This window comes from Oncorhynchus nerka, linkage group LG9b, assembly GCF_034236695.1.
Source record: "Oncorhynchus nerka isolate Pitt River linkage group LG9b, Oner_Uvic_2.0, whole genome shotgun sequence".
NCBI lineage: Eukaryota > Metazoa > Chordata > Actinopteri > Salmoniformes > Salmonidae > Oncorhynchus > Oncorhynchus nerka.
Genome location: NC_088424.1, coordinates 26,677,110 through 26,697,215, shown reverse-complemented (window position 1 = coordinate 26,697,215; position 20,106 = coordinate 26,677,110). Strand labels below are relative to the sequence as shown.

The 20,106-nt window shown below is 40.0% G+C and overlaps 1 protein-coding gene and 1 long non-coding RNA gene across 2 annotated transcripts; both read left to right on the top strand.

Annotated features, from left to right (window-relative positions):
- The first annotated feature begins 1,762 nt into the window (after positions 1 to 1,762).
- LOC135565779 (uncharacterized) lies at positions 1,763 to 11,775 on the top strand. The gene is made up of 4 exons (XR_010461858.1): positions 1,763 to 1,852; positions 8,480 to 8,791; positions 8,942 to 9,124; positions 11,572 to 11,775. It is a non-coding gene; the product is annotated as an uncharacterized LOC135565779 (long non-coding RNA).
- A 1,404-nt stretch (positions 11,776 to 13,179) lies between these two features.
- LOC115114520 (insulin-like growth factor-binding protein 1) lies at positions 13,180 to 20,005 on the top strand. The gene is made up of 4 exons (XM_029642821.2): positions 13,180 to 13,781; positions 13,975 to 14,114; positions 18,670 to 18,798; positions 18,951 to 20,005. The coding sequence occupies exons 1-4, from the start codon at positions 13,433 to 13,435 to the stop codon at positions 19,065 to 19,067; spliced, it is 735 nt and encodes a 244-aa protein (XP_029498681.1). The 5' UTR covers positions 13,180 to 13,432; the 3' UTR covers positions 19,068 to 20,005.
- The last annotated feature ends 101 nt before the right edge of the window (positions 20,006 to 20,106 follow it).

Genomic DNA, 20,106 nt, shown 5'->3' with positions numbered 1-20,106 from the left:
AGAATATTTGCTGGCAGAACTGAAAAAGCGTGTGTGAGCAAGGAGGCCAACAAACATGACTCAGTTACACCAGTTCTGTCAGGAGGAATGGTCCAGAATTCACCCAAGTTATTGTGGGATGATTGTGTAAGACTACCTTCTGAATTTTTTGGACCCATTTTAATCAATTTAATGGCAATGCTACCAAATACTAATTGAGTGTATGTAAACTTCTGACCCACTGGGAATGTGATGAAAGAAATAAAAGCTGAAATAAATCATTCTCTCTACTATTATTCTGACATTTCACTTTCTTAAAATAAATTGGTGATCCTAACTGACCTAAGACAGGGGATTTTCACTAGGAGTGAATGTCAGGAATTGTGAAAAACTGAGATTAAATGTATTTCGCTAAGGTGTATGTAAACTTCCGACTTCAACTGTATCTTTTAAAAAGCCACATTAGAAAGGATTACCTACACATACTGATCAGCTCATGTTATAGACAGAAGCATGCTAAAACATGGCAGACCAATCCGAACTCATCTCTCAGCTTTTCCAGCCCATAGCTTAGCCAATCATGGCTAGCGGAAGGTTCCTGACTTTTTCAGAGGCTTCTAATTTAAGAATTGTATTCGTATTTACAGATGCTATACAAGTTTGTTATTAAGGCACATGAAAGGTCACATGTTCCTGAAGGCATTTCTGTCAAAAAACACATTTTGATTTTAAAAAATGTTTATGTTCAACGCCTCTCCTGTGAAGTAGTGACGTGTGACATACGCCTGGTTTCCTGAAACAAGTCACATTTTATGACTGAGAATGTTTTTGTCATCTCATATGTCTTTGATTTGGGCAAACACTGTCTCTGCCAAACCAGGATTGGTGTCACTGCCATAACCTGTCAGGCACGATTTTCTGTAGTTTAGGCCAAGGACTTGCCTCGTAAAACTGACTGACCGCTGCCCTCTCATTATTGTGTTGCTTCACTTACTCCCGAGTGGCGCAGCGGTCTAAGGCACTGCATCTCAGTGCTAGAGGTGTCACTACAGACCCTGGTTCGATTCCAGGCTGTATCACAACCGGCCGTGATTGGGAGTCCCATAGGACTGAGCACAGCGTTGTCCGGGATAGGGTTTGGCCATGGTTGGCCGTCATTGTAAATAAGAATTTGTTCTCAACTGACTTGCCTAGTTAAATAAAGGTTAAATAATTAACTTGTAACAAGATATGTCACTACACTACTTAATACATCTAGCGAAACAGAATGTGAGCTCATGAGATCAGGATGGTGCATCAGGTTGAAAGAGTACCAGCACTGCACTCAAATGAACCCACAGTGTGACACAAAAAAAGAGCAAATCAAACTGAACAGCTGATGGTGTAATAATGGCCTTGTAGTGTGTTCCATCAATCAATGTCTCTAAGGTCATGATTAAGCAATAAAGGGGATGTAAGGTTAACCATATAGAGTGTTAAACTGCACAATCAGTCCTCTATACAACATCACCAATACTACAGTTGTCAACATTGGAACAACTGTGTCTTTAATATACAAATAAAACATTTCAGATGAGATTAACTCTTGGTAGAGGCTGTCATCATAACTTGCTTTCTGATAGTAGGGCACTGGGTCAGCTAAGTCGGGTACTAGTTGTATTTTCCCATGCCTACATATTTGCAAAATGTGTCAATTGACCTCCCAGGCTTCAATTAAAGAACAATCAAGACAATTACAAACTGGTGTGTAACCAGACTGCATATAAACGGTTCTTGATATTCACTTCAAATGAGAATTTAACCCTCAGGGAAAACAACCATTTCTTACTCTATTCCTTAGCTAATTGATGTTATGGAGAATCAACAGCAATATGTAAGTTTAAATGTGTATATGTTTTGTCTCCATCCAAATATGTCTCTGGAAAAACTAGAGTTTGAATAGAAAGTATGCTAATTAAAATGGATGGTGCTGCTGTGTGCTATTGAAATGATCTGAGATTTTGCTAGCTTCCGAGTATTCACAGATAATACAAGAGTTCTATATGATGTTGTAAACTTACACCTTAGCCAAATACATTTAAACTCAGGTTTTCACAATTCCTTACATTTAATCCTAGTAAAAATCCCTGTCTTAGGTCAGTTAGGATCACTTTATTTTAAGAATGTGAAATGTCAGAATAATAGAGTGATTTATTCCAGCTTTAATTTCTCATCACATTCCCAGTGGGTCAGAAGTTTACATACACTCAATTAGTATTTGGTATCATTGCCTTTAAATTGTTTAACTTGAGACAAACGTTTCGGGTAGCCTTCCACAAGCTCCCCACAATGAGTTCGGTGAATTTTGGCCAATTCCTACTGACAGAGCTGGTGTAACTGAGTCAGGTTTGTAGGCCTCCTTGCTCCACACACGCTTTTTCAGTTCTGCCAACAAATTTTCTATATGATTGAGGTCAAGGCTTTGTGATGGCCACTCCAATACCTTGACTTTGTTGGCCTTAACTTCTTGACGCTACCCATCCCTGTCGAAGGGATCATTTGTCAGCAACCGCTGAATAGCATAGTGCAACAGTCAAATAATATTACAAAAAAATATTCATATTCATGAAATCACAAGTGCAATATTGCAAAACACAGTTTAGCCTTTTGTTAATCCACCTGTCGTCTCAGATTTTGAAATTATGCTTTACAGCGAAAGCAAACCAAGTGTTTGTAAGTTTATCGATAGCATAGCATTATGTACACTTAGCATCAGGAAGCTTGGTCACGAAAATCAGAAAAGCAATCAAATTAACCGTTTACCATTGATCTTTGGAAGTTTTCACTCACGAGACTCCCAGTTACACAACAAATGTTCCTTTTGTTCCATAAAGATGATTTTTATACCCAAAATACCGACGTTTGGTTGTCGCGTTATGTTCAGAAATCCACAGGAAAGAGCGGCCACGACAACACAGACAGAAATTCCAAGTAGTCTTCATAATGTCCACAGAAACATGTCAAACGTTTTTTTATAATCATTCCTCAGGTAGTTTTTAAAATACAGTATTTATTCGATAATATATCAACCGAGTGTGTAGGTTTTTCAATAACAGCGGGAGGAACAATGGCGGAACAATTACTCTAGTGCAAAAACTCACTCTGAGAGCCCCCAACTTTCCACTTACGCAATGTGATCTTCCACGCTCATTTTTCAAAATAAAATCCTGAAACTATGTCTAAAGCCTGACACCTTGGGGAAGCCAGAGAAAAAGGAATCTGGTTGATATCCCTTTAAATGGAGGATAGGCATGCAAAGGAACAGAAGGGTTTCAAAATAAGAGGCACTTCCTGATTGGATTTTCCTCAGGGTCTCGCCTGCAAAATCAGTTCTGTTATACTCACAGACAATATTTTGACAGTTTTGGAAACTTTTGAGTTTTCTATCCTAATCTGTCAATTATATCCATATTCTAGCATCTGGTCCTGAGAAATAGGTCATTTACTTTGGGACCGTTATTTTTCCAAACGTAAAAAAGTGCCCCCTAGCTTCAAGAGGTTAAGCCATTTTGCCACAACTTTGACCTCAAGAATACTTCCATTGTCCATTTGGAAGACACATTTGCGACCAATCTTTAACTTCCTGACTGGTGTCTTGATGTTGCTTCCATATATCCACATAATTTTCCTACCTTATGACTCCATCTATTTTGTGAAGTGCTCCAGTCCCTCCTGCAGCAAAGCACCCCCACAACATGATTCTGCCACCCCCGTGCTTCACGGTTGGGATGGTGTACTTCGGCTTGCAAGCCTCCCATTTTCTCCGAACATAACAATGGTCATTATTGGGAAACAGTTCTATTTTTGCTTCATCAGAAAAGAGGACATTTCTCCAAAAAGTACCATCTTTGTCCCCATGTGCAGTTGTAAACTGTAGTCTAGCTTTTTTATGGCAGTTTTGGAGCAGTTGCTTCTTCCTTGCTTAGCGGCCTTTCAGGTTATGTCGATATAGGACTCGTTTTACTGTGGATATACATACTTTTGTACCTGTTTCTAAACGAGGTCCTTTGCTATTGTTCTGGGATTGATTTGCACTTTTCACACAAGTACGTTCATCTCTAGGGGAGAGAACGCGTCTCCTTCATGAATTGTATGAAGGCCGCAGGGTCACATGGTGTTTATACTTGCGTACTATTGTTTGTACAGATGACCGTGGTACCCTCAGGCGTTTGGAAATTGCTCCCAAGGATGAACCAGACTTGTGGTCTACAATTATTTTTCTGAGATCTTGACTGGTTTCTTTTGATTTCCCCATGATGTCAAGCAAAGAGGCACTGAGTTTGAAAGTAGGCCTTGAAGTACATCCACAGGTACACCTCCAATTGACTCAAATGATGTCAATTAGCCTCTCTGAAGCTTCTAAATCCATGACATCATTTCCTGGAATTTTCCAAGCTGTTTAAAGGCACAGTCAACTTAGTATATGTAAACTTCTGACCCACTGGAATTGTGATACAGTGAAATCTGCAAACAATAGTTGGAGAAATTACTTGTGTCATGCACAAAGTAGATGTCCTAACCAACATGCCAAAACTATGGTTTGTTAACAAGAAATTTCTGGAGTGGTTGAAAAACGAGTTTAAATGATTCCAACCTAAGTGTATGTAAACTTCTGACTTCAACTCTATTCTATCTAACCCTGTAAAGTGAATCAAATTCACATGATATACAGTGCCTTGCATAAGTATTCATCCCCCTTGGTGTTTTTCTTTGTTGCATTACAATCTGTAATTTAAAAAGATTTTTATTTGGATTTCATGTAATTGACATAGACAAAATAGTCCAAATTAATAAAGTGAAATGAAAATAATGACTTGTTTCAAAAAAATAAAAATGGAAAAGTGGTTTGTGCATATGTATTCACCCCCCTTTGCTATGAAGCTCCTAGATAAGATCTGGTGCAACCAATTACCTTCAAAAGTCACATAATTAGTTGGATTGCAGACAGGTGGACATAATTTAACTGTCACATGATCTCAGTATATATACACCTGTTCTGAAAGGTCCCAGAGTCTGCAACACCACTAAGCAAGTGGCACCATGAAGACCAAGGAGCTCTCCAAACAGGTCAGGAACACAGTTGTGGAGAAGTACAGATCAGGGTTGGGTTATAAAGAAATATAAAAAAACTTTGAACATCCCACGGAGCACTGTTAAATCCATTATTTTTTTTAAATTGAAAGAATATGACACCACAACAAACCTGCCAAGAGAGGGCTGCCCACCAAAACTCACAGACCAGGCAATGAGGGCATTAATCAGAGCGGCAACAAAGACACCAAAGTCAACCCGGAAGGAGCTGCAAAGCTCCACTGCGGTGATTGGAGTATCTGTCCATAGGACCACTAAGCCGTACACTCCACAATGCTGGGCTTTACAGACGAGTGGCCAGAAAAAAAAGACATTGCTTCAGAAGAAAATAAGCAAACACGTTTGGTGTTCACCAAAAGTCATGTGGGAGACTCCCCAAACATATGGAAGAAGGTACTCTGGTCAGATGAGACGAAAATTGAGCTTTTTTGCCATCAAGGAAAACACTATGTCTGGTGCAAACCCAACACCTCTCATCACCCTGAGAATACCATCCCCACGGTGAAGCAGGGTGGTGGCAGCATCATGCTGTGTGGATGTTTTTCATTGGCAGGGACTGGAAACTGGTCAAAATTGAAGGAATGAAGGATGGTGCTAAATTGAGGGAAACCTGTTTCAGTCTTCTAGAGATTTGAGGCTTGGATGGAGGTTCACCTACCAGCAGCACAATTACCCTAAGCATACTACTAAAGCAACACTCGAGTGGTTTAACATCTTCGAAATAGGGGGTGCTCTTTTAATTTTTGGATAAAAAAACGTTCCCGTTTTAAACAAGATATTTTGTCACGAAAAGATGCTCGACTATGCATATAATTGACAGCTTTGGAAAGAAAACACTCTGACGTTTCCAAATCTGCAAAGATATTATCTGTGAGTGCCATAGAACTGATGCTACAGGCGAAACCAAGATGAAATTTCAAACAGGAAATGCCCCAGATTTTGAATGCGCGTTGTTCCAATGTCTCCTTATATGGCTGTGAATGCGCAAGGAATGAGTCTACACCTTCTGTCGTTTCCACAATGTGTCTGCAGCATTGTGATGTATTTGTAGGCATATCATTGGAAGATTGACCATAAGAGACTACATTTACCAGGTGCTCCAGTTGGTGTCCTCCGTTGCAATTATTGCGTAATCTCCAGCTGCGTGCATTTTTCCATTTGGTTCAGAGGAGAAACCAAACTGCCACGAATTACTTATCATCGAATAGATATGTGAAAAACACCTTGAGGATGATTCTAAACAACGTTTGCCATGTTTCTGTCGATATTATGGAGTTAATGTTAATGTGCTGTGTTCCAATGTCTCCTTATATGGCTGTGTATGGGTCACGAATAAGCTTAGACTTTCTGTCGTTTCCCCAAGGTGTCGACAGCATTGTGACGTATTTGTAGGCAAATCATTGGAAGATTGACCTTAAGAGACTACATCTACCAGGTGGCCGCTTGGTGTCCTCCATTGCAATTATTGCGTAATCTCCAGCTGCGTGTATTTTTCGTTTGCTTCGAGGAGAAACACAGCTGCCACGAATGATCGAATAGATATGTGAAAAACACCTTGAGGATTGATTCTAAACAACATTTGCCATGTTTCTGTCAATATTATGGAGTTAATATGGAAAAAAGTTTGGCATTGTAATGACTGAATTTTCGGGGTTTTTTCTTAGCCAAACGTGATGAACAAAACGGAGCGATTTCTCCTACACAAGTAATCTTTTTGGAAAAACTGAACATTTTCTATCTAACTGAGTCTCCTCATTGAAAACATCCGAAGTTCTTCAAAGGTAAATGATTTTATTTGAATGCTTTTCTTGTTTTTGTGAAAATGTTGCCTGCTGAATGCTAGGCTTAATGCTATGCTAGCTATCAATACTCTTACACAAATGCTTGTGTAGCTATAGTTGAAAAGCATATTTTGAAAATCTGAGATGACAGTGTTGTTAACAAAAGGCTAAGCTTGTGAGCCAATATATTTATTTCATTTCATTTGCGATTTTACATTTTTATTTATTTATTTCACCTTTATTTAACCAGGTAAGCAAGTTGAGAACAAGTTCTCATTTACAATTGCGACCTGGCCAAGAGAAAGCAAAGCAGTTCGACACATACAACGACACAGAGTTACACATGGAGTAAAACAAACATACAGTCAATAATACAGTAAAAAAAAAAAAAAAAACAAGTCTATATACAATGTGAGCAAATTAGGTGAGAAGGGAGGTAAAGGCAAAAAAGGCCATGGTGGCAGAGTAAATACAATATAGCAAGTAAAACACTGGAATGGTAGTTTTGCAATGGAAGAATGTGCAAAGTAGAAATAAAAATAATGGGGTGCAAAGGAGCAAAATAAATAAATAAATTAATTAAATACAGTTTGGAAAGAGGTAGTTGTTGGGCTAAATTATAGGTGGGCTATGTGCAGTAATCTGTAAAATGCTCTGACAGTTGGTGCTTAAAGCTAGTGAGGGAGATAAGTGTTTCCAATTTAAGAGATTTTTGTAGTTCGTTCCAGTCATTGGCAGCAGAGAACTGGAAGGAGAGGCGGCCAAGGAAAATGAATAGTTAACGTTGCGTTATGGTAATGAGCTTGAGGCTATAATTACACTCCCGGATACGGGATTGCTCGACGCAACATGTTTTAAGGGGAAACATTTAAATGTCTTGGAATGGCCTAGTCAAAGCCCAGACCTCAATCCAATTGAGAATCTGTGGTATGACTTAAAGATTGCTGTACACCAGCGGAACCCATCCAACATGAAGGCGCTGGAGCAGTTCGCCTTGAAGAATGGGCAAAAATCCCAGTGGCTAGATGTGCCAAGCTGATAGAGACATACCCCAAGAGACTTGCAGCTGTAATTGCTGCAAAAGGTGGCTCTCCAAAGAATTGACTTTGGTGGGGTGAATGATTATGCACGCTCATGAACAAACTCCCTCACGACGCCAGGACAGCGGAGTCAATCACCACCTTCCGGAGACACCTGAAACCCCACCTCTTTAAGGAATACCTAGGATAGGATAAAGTAATCCCTCTCACCCCCCCCCCCCTTAAAAGACTTAGATGCACTACTGTTCCACTGGATGTCATAAGGTGAATGCACCAATTTGTAAGTCGCTCTGGATAAGAGCATCTGCTAAATGACTTAAATGTAAATGTTAAATGCTCAAGTTTCTGTTTTTATTGTCTTATTTGTTGTTTGTTTCAAAATAAACAAATATTTTACATCTTCAAAGTTGTAGGCATGTTGTGTAAATCAAATTATACAACCCCCCCCCCCAAAAGAAAATATATTTTAATTCCAGGTTGTAAGGCAACAAAATAGGAGGGGGTGAATACTTTTGCAAGCCACTGTATTTATTAAAACTAACGATACAGCATCTAGAACCTATCCAGGAAGAGGAGGAGGAGGATGAGGAGGAAGAGAAAAAAGAGCAGGTGGTGGATGATCAGGAGAAAGAAGAGGAAGAGCCTCCACTAAAGGTATGGAGGCCAAGCTGGCAGTCTCGTTCTCTGGACCAGAGTAGTGATGCACAGCTGGAGATCTACAATCTCTCTCTACCATATCCAAATATCACCCAGACCACAAGTGACCTTGGGGAGGAGATTACCCCACCAGGGTTCACACTCCCTAGTGAACGCAGAGCAAAGGCTGATGGGGAAGTGGATGGCGTTCATCTGGAAGTAGAGGTAATTTTTGTTCAATGTAATTACATTGGAATTATGTGGAAACAACGTTGATTTAACCAGTATGTGCCCAGTGGGAAGTAGCCTGTTTTCCCAACTCATCTTCTCACTTTATATTTTTGTTGATGTTTAATGCAAGTATTTACATTTCAGCGCCAGCTAACCATCAACAGAACAGTGAAACAAACATCTCATACAAGGAGGAGACTCTCCTGGTCATCGTCAGATGAAGAGCTACCAACACCACAACGACCACAGAAGAGGAGATGGAAGGACGAGCTACCACCACCACAGAAGAAGAGGTGGCCTAGGGGACGGAGAAAGGTGCCAACTGCAGTGAGTATCAATAATACGCCTTTAGTCATGATGGTCTGGACAAACAAAATACATGTACATTACCAGTCAAAAGTTTGGACACACCTACTCATTCAAGAGCTTTCCTTTTTAAATGTTTGTTTTTATTACTATTTTTTACATTGTAGAATAATTGTGAAGACATCAAAACTATGTAATAACACATATGGAATCATATAGTAACCAAAAAAGTGTTTCAAAGATATTTCATATTTTAGTTTCTTCAAAGTAGCCACCCTTTTCCTTGATAACAGCTTTGCACACTCTTGGCATTCTCTCAATCAGCTTCATGAGGTAGTCACCTGGAATGCATTTAAATTAACAGGTGTGCATTGTTGTTAATTTGTGGAATTTCTTTCCTCCTTAATGCGTTTGAGTCAATCAGTTGTGTTGTCACAAGGTAGGGGTGGTATACAGAAGATAGCCCTATTTGGTAAAAGACCATATTATGGCAAGAACAGATCAAATAAGCAAAGAGAAACAACAGTCTATCATTACTTTAAGACAAGAAGGTCAGTCAATCCTGTCATGACATTTGCCTGGAGGTAGGTTTATGACAGGCATAAATACCTCTTCCCCCCTTTTCCTCTCTCTACCCTACTAATGTGAAATTTGAAAACCCCTTGGTTAACATAGAGATTCTGGGAACATCAGAAGGTGGGGGGGAAATGAACTATATTCTGGTAATCCGACCAATTGAACATATGCGGTGGTACTTAATGAATATGATGTCAGTTCAGTTGTCATCTGGGACATTCTCATCAATGATAGGATGACATAAACTCTACAGTGGAAAGTCTGCACATTGTAGTTATCGGAGTCACATGGAATTGTTGTTCAATTTAAATGTTTGAATATAAAATTATGGGTGAAGAGATTAAATGTAATTTTAGCTTCCAAATGAGAGATTGGGTTTTCATAAGGTTAGGGCTCTGCTCAATCAGTGGCCCGCCCCTGTGAAGAGACATGGGCTATAAAACTTTCCAGACATACCCTTCTCGCTCCACTACATAAAGCCTTGACGAAAATGTAACCTTCTGTTCCGAGGATGTGAGGACGACGGTCCATTTTTCTTTTCCAAATGGGCGGTAATTTATAATGCATTAAATATTGTATTTACGATAGCACAGCTTCTTCCTTTGGTCCTCAGTCTTCCCGCTCTTTCACTCAAACCCAGCCCTTTTCTTTTGTGTTACCAGCTGTCATATGTTCCGTCCGCTAGGGACGTTTTCCTTTATGACGTAATTTGCAATCAAGGTATGATTAATTCTGTGTATATGTAATTCTGTGTGATTAGTTAGGTATTTAGTAAATAAATAATGAAACTCAATTTTGTATTGCTGATTCAACTTGTTGGCCAGGGTTCGTGAAGATAACCAAGAATTTAGAACTTTCAGATGAGACTGAATTAAGGCGCAAATTAATATTGACTGCTATTGATGTAAAATATTACTACGTCTTTAAGAGTTTATTCGAAAGATAACAGCTCCATAAATATTATTTCGTGGTGCCCCGACTCTCTAGTTAATTACATTTACATGATTAGCTCAATCAGGTAATATTAATTACGGAGAAATTATTTTATAGAATAGCATGTCATATCACTTAATCCGACATAGCCAAAAACACGACAATCCTGAACAGTTCAAGAACATTGAATGTTTCTTCAAGTGCAGTCACAAAAACCATCAAGCGCTATGATGAAACTGGCTCTATAGGACAGCCACAGGAAAGGAAGACCTAGAGTTACTTCTGCTGCAGAGGATACGTTCATTAGTTACCAGCCTCAGAAATTGCAGCCCAAATAAATACTTCAGAGTTCAAGTAACAGACACATCTCAACATGAACTGTTCAGAGGAGACTATGTGAATCAGGCCTACATGGTTGAATGTCTGCAGAGAAACCACTAGTTAAGGACACCAATAATAAGAAGAGACTTGCTTGGGCCAAGGAGCATGAGCAATGGACATTAGACCAGTGGAAATCCACCGTGACGCATGGAGGAGGAGGTGTGATGGTGTGGGGGTGATTTTATTTAGAATTCAAGGCCCACTTAACCAGCATGGCTACCACAGCATTCTGCAGCAATACGCCATCCCATCTGGTTTGCACTTAGCAATCCTTATGAAGCTGGTTGAGAGAATGCCAAGAGTGCGCAATGCTGTCATTGAGGCAAAGGGTGGCTATATTTTGATTTGTATAACACTATTTTCGGTTACTATATGATGCCATATGTGTTATTTTGTAGTGTTGATGTCTTCACTATTATTCTACAATGTAGAAAATAGTACAAATTAAGAAAAACCATTGAAAGAGTGTTTCCAAACTTTTGAATTGTATTGTACATCAAAAGTACATCCAATTATAGTGATCAAACACACATTTTGATAATTTTGTCCATGATACTCACTTCACTATATCCCTATAGGAGGATATTTTCCCACAATGGCTGGTGAATTTGATGCACAACATTGAGGAGGCTACAACACATGAGCTGGTTGTTGAGTAGGCTTGCAACATGACTAAAGGGCATCCAATAAAACATTGCAAGATGATACATACTGTGTGTCACTAAAGCATACAATGCAAGAGAAATACATGTATCTGATTCAAGAACATGAATAAAGGTTATCTGGACGTTATCCAGGGTACACCTCCAATGTACCAATTGTGTTTACCAAGGCCAGCATTTCATCAGACTGGGAAAATAACAGGGTCGTTCCATAAAATGAGTCCCTTTTGGGTAGTGTAACTATGTAAAAATATTCCGATAGTAAGAGCCTATCAATAAGTGCAAAATAAAGTAACAGGGTTGATGATTTCATCTCAAATCAGCCATAAATTCCCTTATGAAAGGATGAATGGAAACTTGTGTGTGAGCGGCAATTTAATGCAAGCTTTAAAAAAAAAAAGTATTGTTAAAATAATTCCAGCCTGTCTATCTATGGGTCGAACTTAGCGGAGTTGCCAGAAAACGGATGCATACATTTTTCAGGATACAGCTAATTCCACCCAGCTTCCTTTTCCCCTGAAAACAGAATGTAGGAACTCCGCTCAGGCATTTTCTTTTACGTCTGATACTTTAGGTTAATCTATGGGTAACAGGGTGTACATGTTAGAAGTCACAGAGGGACATGCCAATATACAGAATTTTGGCACTTTAGCAAGTCTGATTTATTGAATTTTACATGTGGTCTATATTAAAGGGCCCTTAATTTAATATAACATGCTTGTTAAATGCAATATTGGTGCACAGTTTCTTCTGGGATGTAAAAGGAACTAATTTCGTGGAATGACCCAACAACCTTCCACTATCCACATATGACAAGGTAGTTTCAGTTGGTGTCTCGAGACAGACTAATAGTCCAGTCATTGCACAAAGTCACCATGCTTCATCATGCGATGAAAAACATGAGGTATCATAGAGGCACAGAGAAACAGTGTGTCAAGGTATGGGGGAGGGGTGTAAAGGTGTTCAGTGTTAACCGTAGATAAAGTGTGATTAACTAATACTACACCAGGAAGTGACCAATTAAAAAAAGACATTCTCCAGAATAACATGTTATGGTTGCATGGTTATGTAACTGATGGGATGATCATGTTTATGTGCCCTGCAGATGACCCCTAGTCCACCACATGGGCTGAACAACACATGGTTTATGAAAGTAGAGTAGAATCAAATCATATCCAGTTCATGACTGACCTATAACTTCTGACCCTTAGGTAAGTCATGTACCAAAGGATGAATCTCAATGCACAACTTAACATCAATCCATTATTAGTTTGTCCCCCACATCATACAGTATGTACAGTATGAACGATCGAGGGGTCAAAACCAAAAAAACAACGAATTGATTTTGCAATGTTTTCCAACATCACCTTGTACAATCACTCCTCGTCCCAGAGTAAATATTGACGACATGGCAGGCAGGCAGCTTCAGTGAACCCCAGTTCAGATCTACACACTCTACCAGAGGTCAACCCACCCAGTACAGCTAATGCTGGTCCTGCGCTGTCTTGCCAAAATGTTTATCTGGAGTCACTGGTTCAAACATTAACCTCCCTGACGGTCAGAGCTCTGTATAAATACTGCAACTCCTTTGTTCTGAGAATTCAGTTCAGAAAGAAAGAAGGAAACCTATAGATGCCTATTTACAGTATATTGTGCTTCTCATAAGTACTTGAGGACTAAGCAAAAACTACACTTGAAGATTAAAAACCTCACTTGAAGAAAATTCACATCTACACCTGACTGTAGATTTTAGTCTTTCTACACCTGAAGATTCGAGATGCTTGGATTATATAAGAAGTTGACCCTGCTGGCAGCGACGTCATTGTCCCTCCTGACCACTCTGGCCCAGTCTTCCCCTGTGGTGGGCCCGGAGCCTATTCGCTGTGCCCCCTGTACCCAGGAGAAGCTGGATGAATGCCCGGCCATCTCCCCAGACTGTAAGCAGGTTCTAAGGGAGCCAGGCTGTGGCTGCTGCATGGCATGTGCCCTGGAGAAGGGGGCCTCCTGTGGGGTATACACGGCCCACTGTGCTCAGGGGTTAAAATGCAGCCCAAGAGCTGGGGATCCTAGACCCCTCCACTCCCTCACCAGAGGACAGGCCATCTGCACTGAGGACCAGGGACAAGGTAGACTCCGCTTTTTGTCCTTTATGTTTTTGTTTTTCATTCATTGATTCCTTCCTTCAGCTATTACTTATTTATAAAGATGTTGGACAATCTACAAATTAAACCTTTTTTGACAACATAATCAAAAGGATAGAATCTAAACTTATGTAAAACATGGTATACTTACCCACTAATTTCTCTCTCTAATCCACAGAGAAAGTAGAAGGGGTGCCAGACCACAGCTCCCTAGCCTACTTCCTGGGACTCAACACCCCCTTTGACACCAAAAATGAGGGGGCTCAGGAGAGCATCAAGGCCAAGGTCAACACCATCCGCAAGAAACTGGTGGAACAGGTATGCACAGTATTCAATCTGAAGCAGGGCCGCCACTTTGGTTTTAGAAGTGGGGGGGACATAACTTGGTGGAGAGTCAGGGGGTCCTCCCCCAGATTTTGGGGCCTATCTAAAGCTAATTTCCTGCAATTTTACACAATCCAGTCTATAACAAAAAGTAAGCAAACATGCCCACAGTCATCAAGCTAGGTAAGAGATCCTTAATAAATATGTTTAAGTGGTTAATAAGACAGAACTTGATCAAAGGTAATTCTATAATAAATATTGTTGCACCTTTAACCAGTAGCCTAACAAATGAACGACTCTTGAAAAAATACTTTGTCTTTATAAAGACATCCTCTATATCAAATTTCAGCCAGACCGACCAGCCAGCCCGAGCTGCCACCCCGACCAATCTAGTCAATAACTCAACTCTTTTCCCAACACAATTTCCTTCTCAGGTCACACTTTTAATTTTGTTTAATTCCCAAAGGGAAAGGTTTGGAAAAAAACCTGACATACACCTCAAATATACATTAACACACAGAAACAGCAAATCCTCCGTATAATTAATCTCATAAAACTAATAGTACTGTAGAGCTCTTTTTATTTGCACACAATATAGCTGTGTTGCCCTGTCCTGTACCTAGGGGTCCACTTCCCTGCAGCGCCCAAACCCAACACACCCCACTCGGCTTTAGGATCTTAGTGAAACATTCCTAATTGGTTTTGGTAGTATTAGGAGTGACAACCCACAGGACGGCAGACCCCAGGGCTAGGACTGCGCAGCCCAGCAGCTAGGGAATGCCTAAAAAGGTATCTCCCCTGAAGTGGGTATCTTTTCAATACAGACTCATTTTGTAGTACCGTATTCCATATAAGGCATTCAGTCCTTAATCTTGTAATAAATCAAATCTAGTGACACATAACTTGACATTGTAGGAGGATAACCGACCTTCCAATTAATGTCAATTAATTTCTTAGCCAGTATAAATGCTTGGATACACAGTTTTTCAGATAAGTCTCCGGTATCAACAGTGAGAAGGGAGAATCTGTAGACATGCTGAGACAAAAGAACATACTCTTTACCAGAATTCAGCCATGCAGCTTTCACAAGCCCATAAAATATGCAAATATGTCCCCTTGTGTGTTTTAAACCCCCAGGAGAGGAGTGACCTTTCTGAGTGCATCTAATTCGGTTTCACTGGCATATAGTACGTTCTATGGATGGTCTTAAACTGCAATCATTTATGTCTGAGATTATATGAACATGACTGGGCATTCTAACACATCCGTATCCATTCATCATCATCAATAGCTTCTACCAGAAGCTAGTTTTTTAGTTTGACATGTTTTGTGTCATCAGGAAAAGCCTCTCAACTCTTGAAACAGTTTGAAAATCAACCATGGAGGTTTGTCAGACTGCCTTAAAATTGCATCTGGCTTGTCCAGTGTTTGCTACACAGAGAGAATTCATTGTTGTATGTGCAAAAATTCACCTCACCTCTATCACAGACTGGTCTTCCCTGGCTGCCCGACCCTGCTGAGACCCCTGTCACCATCTGATCCTCCTAAAATGAGGCATGATGAATAATTACCTTAGTCTATTCATTATATTATCCAAGAGTAGAATCAATGGTTCAATAGTTGAAATGACCATTTATTCCCAGATCCCAGACTGTAACTTTAATCTTCAGCTGCTGTCATATAGTTATAGTAGTACACATTTCTCACATTATTCACACTCAGAATTTGCTGCTTTAACTTCAGTAGTCTACCCCTCCTAGTTGGGCGTGAGAGTTCAAGTGCACCTAGTATGTGTGGTCTCATTGAAATAGAGTAGGCTGCCTACATGGGCGGAGAATCCCATGGCAGTGAATAATTATAGTTAAGTATATTTCATAGACTGTAGTTTACAAGTGTCTGTACATAAATATTGATAATGGCAAGAAGTGGGGGGCGTTCAACAAACGTGTGTCGAAAGTACAATCCAAAAATGTCATTATTGAAAAGGAAAAGGCGTAACGGGCACATAGGCTAAGTCGTGAGCTAGCGTTGAACCTTTTCAATAAGTATTGATGACCCATTTATTTGCCTCTGCCTGCAAATGGTCCTCCTTAAGGGTAGGCTGTGTCCTATAGGCCTATGCCAAATTTTAGCAAGTGCCGCTCATCATTCTCGCTGCTTCCAGTTCAGTAGCCACACCTGCGAAATCAGGTGCGCTTGTAGTCTCAATTAAATAGAGTAGGCTGTAGCCTATGCATGGGGGCAGTTACATTTACTTCCTAAATAGACCTATGATTAGGCTATAGTTTACTACATTGCATAGAAATAGGCATAAATATTGATCACCCAACTCTGCTCTCTTCAAACTACATCTAGCAAATTGGCTGACATAGCCTAGTACTACAATATAAGGGCCATGTGAGAATCTCTGGTAATTTAACCTATTTCTGAAGTTATTTTTGTGCATTTGGTATTGCCTGTAGGGTGCAGAATTGCTGGGACCATGGCTGGCAAGTGAGCTGCATCACATACACCTAAAATAACATAGCTGGACTGTGGTTGACCTCTACTGTGCACCTTGACAGTGAAGCATGTAACGTTAGAGCCATTTATTACTATGACAGTGTGAAAAGTAGGGAATTAGCTAGGGAAACTAACATTACCATACTGACTAATAAAAGTCACATTGCACTGAAAAAAACGTCAGAATATCAATATTGAGTCGTTTGGCCGATGGTTTCTCGTTTGATTGAGGCAAAAAGAATAGCTAACTTTCGACAACTTTTGGAAGCTCTCTCTAACGGTACATCAACTGGCGATAGCTAGCCAAGTTCAATTACTTCTGAAATGGGACAAAACAAAGGCTGCAAAACATTTCCATACAAACAGCAGGTGTTACATAATAATAATATCCACCTCATATTGCTGTCTGACCGAACTGGAGGCTAGAGCTGACCTGGCTGTAGTAGCTAGCATAGCTTATTCATTCATCTCAGTCGAGAGGGGATAAAACATTAGTTATTGTTACATGTCAGTTACAATACTAACTCAGCACTGCAAATAAACACTAGTAAAAAAAAATCTGTTAAGTTAAACAACAGTTACCTTACCTAAATAGTAGCCCGTTTCTGCTCTGCTTGCTTTTACAACTCGGTGAAAGAGTGCAAAAACATACACACTGAACTATACTCAACTCTCTCAAGCTGGTCCAGCCAGCCTTCCAGCAGCTTTGCCTTCACACAGCCTGTCAGCCCGCTCTGTGGTGTCCACGAGGTCCTAAATCCAGCAGGCTGAACACTCCAAACAGCCTACCCAACTGCTCAGAGGCGTCCGCATGGTCCTAAAGCACACTGTTTCCGCTTTTTTTTATCACATTGCAATGATAAATCTGGGGGTGACACAAATGCAATTTCAAAATGTGTGGGAGGGAGTGGACATAACCCGCCCAGTGAAAGTCGTGTCCCTGATCTGACTTAAGTTCGGTAGGTCTTCAGACTGTAATGGTGGAACAGATGGGCATAACTTACATATGTATCAAGCTTCTGCTCTAGAATCAGTACTCCCCCTCTGCATGTAATCTTTTTCATTGTGATGTAAAAGGCTAAACTCCCTTACAAAAAAGATTGGAGTATTGAAACCGCAGAAACTGCAGTCGACTGTGGTATTTTGGATGCAGTAATTGTAGAATAACTGCAGTGTACTGCAATTGAACTGCAGTTAGACTGCACTGTTACTGTAGTAAAAAAAAACTGGTATATTGAACACAGTATTTGCAGAATACTGCATTTATACTGCACTCTGACTGCAATCTGTTTTCGTAAGGGCTGATCCTAAATCAGGTGCTTTATATGGCCCCAGACTTACTTTCTTCTTCAGCTGTAGCTTAGTGGAGAGAACCTAATTTAGAGTTCAAGACAATTTAGCTCTTAGCCACCAGAGGAAGCTGTTGCCCTTAACAAAAACCCACCCAGACTCAGTGAGAAAATGTTACTCCCTCAAGATGCAATTTTCTTTGCATTTTACCACATGACAATTTAATGTTCTTAGTCAGATATAACAACTTAGTGTTGGACCAAAAGGCTCCTTAACAGCTTCTACCCCCAAGCCATAAGACTGCTGAACAATTAATCAAATGGCCGCCAGACTATAACATTGACCCCCTCCATTTGTTTTTACACTGCTGCTACTCTGTTTATTATCTAAGCATAGTCACTTCACCTCTACCTACATGTACAAATTACCTGGACTAACCTGTACCCCCTCACACTGACTCGGTACCGGTATCCCCTGTATATAGCCTCGTTATTGTTACTATATTGTGTTTTTATTATTATTTTTACTTTGGTTTATTTGTTATATATTTTCGGAACTCTTTCTTGAACTGCATTGTTGGTTAAGGGCTTGTAAGTCAGCATTTCACAGTAAGGTATAAATACACCTGTTGTATTCGGTGCATGTGACAAATAAAGTTTGATTTGATTTCATAACGTATTCTATGTCCATCTTGCTGTGTTTATTATACAGTATGTTTTGTATCAGATGTTGACTGTTCTCTTTGTCTTGTCCCCAGGGTCCCTGCCACATTGAGCTGCATGCAGCTCTGGACAAGATAACCAGCTCTCAGCAGGAACTAGGAGAGAAGTTCACCAACTTCTACCTTCCCAACTGTGACAAACATGGCTTCTACAAGGCCAAGCAAGTAAGGCATAGCACCTGAGCTGTAGGTTTGTTTAGCAATAGCATTAGCTCATTAGTGGTAGATGGTGTGATCTGACCAGGAAAACATGTATCAATGCAGTGAAGTTGATCCATGTAATTGAATATATTGGCCCCTCTTCTGTTGTGTTCTAGTGTGAGTCGTCTCTGGTGGGACCCCATGCCAGGTGTTGGTGTGTGTCCTCCTGGAATGGGAAGAAGATTCTGGGGTCCAATTATCTACCCGGCTTGGAGTGCCAGCTGGAGCTCTAAATCATGGACACTCTGACCCACATTCACAGGCACACGTATTGACACACATACAGTCTTTTACTCCACTTAAACACACATTATAGGTGCCCTCAAACCTACACACATCCACATCATATATATACTGACTTTCTTTTACAAACATGTATAAATACACACTCATTCAAATAAGCACACATTTTTTTTTTTATGTAATTACTCTTAATTTATTTACGTGATGTATAACACCTTATTTATTCAAAACGCGGATGTGCTTACAAGTATGGACCATTTGTCATTTTTAGATTGTTTATGTTTCCTATTTTCTGATTGTAAATAGGGCAACAGTGTATGCATTTGTGTTTCTGACTAAATAACTCCATCTCTGAAGACCACAGGTCTCCAGCTCTGCCAAACCCAGTTCAGGGTCTTCAGAATCTGTTTTTGATTCATTCAACCAGGTGGACCCGTGCACAGTAAATAAAACGACACAGCCATTCATTCATTCAACATGTTGACAGTTTAGGAAGGTATTCTCATTGACATTTCCTCAATGGGTATTGGGGAAATGCTTAAAGTTCCACAAGTATGCATCTGGTGGCCAGGCACAAACATATCACTGCTCATCCAAGCCCCTGTTTGGTTTTGGGGGAGTTTTTCTGTCTTCATCTACCTCTACTGGTCTGTGCAGGTCTTCTGGTTTAGCAGATGTTTTTTGGGACAGTTTTCTACCAACTCTCTGCACGTACACCACCCTCATGTGAGGTCATTGTTTCATTTGTCTGAAAGGAAGTTCTCTTTTGTTTGATGTAATGTCTGTATTTATTATATGTCAAACTATTCCTGACAGCAAGTCAGAAATATGTGATGAGATATGCTGCTATAACTTTTTGTATGATTTGTAACAAACCAATGTTAGTTACTGTTGTAATTTGTGCTTTCAATAAACACGTTAACCTCAATGTTTGTTTTAGAGCATGTTTCTGTAGCATAGAACATATTAAGGACGCGGCAAGTTTGGAGAGCGTTGAATGAAGACACCAGTAACTTCATTACATGAAGT

What these genes read in the sequence shown, in the direction of transcription:
- LOC115114520 (XM_029642821.2), top strand. Translation starts at nt 13,433, where the DNA reads ATGCTTGGATTATATAAGAAGTTGACCCTGCTGGCAGCGACGTCATTG. An exon ending in CACTGAGGACCAGGGACAAG is followed by an intron (nt 13,782 to 13,974) that starts GTAGACTCCGCT and finishes TCTAATCCACAG; the next exon opens with AGAAAGTAGAAGGGGTGCCA. An exon ending in GCAAGAAACTGGTGGAACAG is followed by an intron (nt 14,115 to 18,669) that starts GTATGCACAGTA and finishes TCTTGTCCCCAG; the next exon opens with GGTCCCTGCCACATTGAGCT.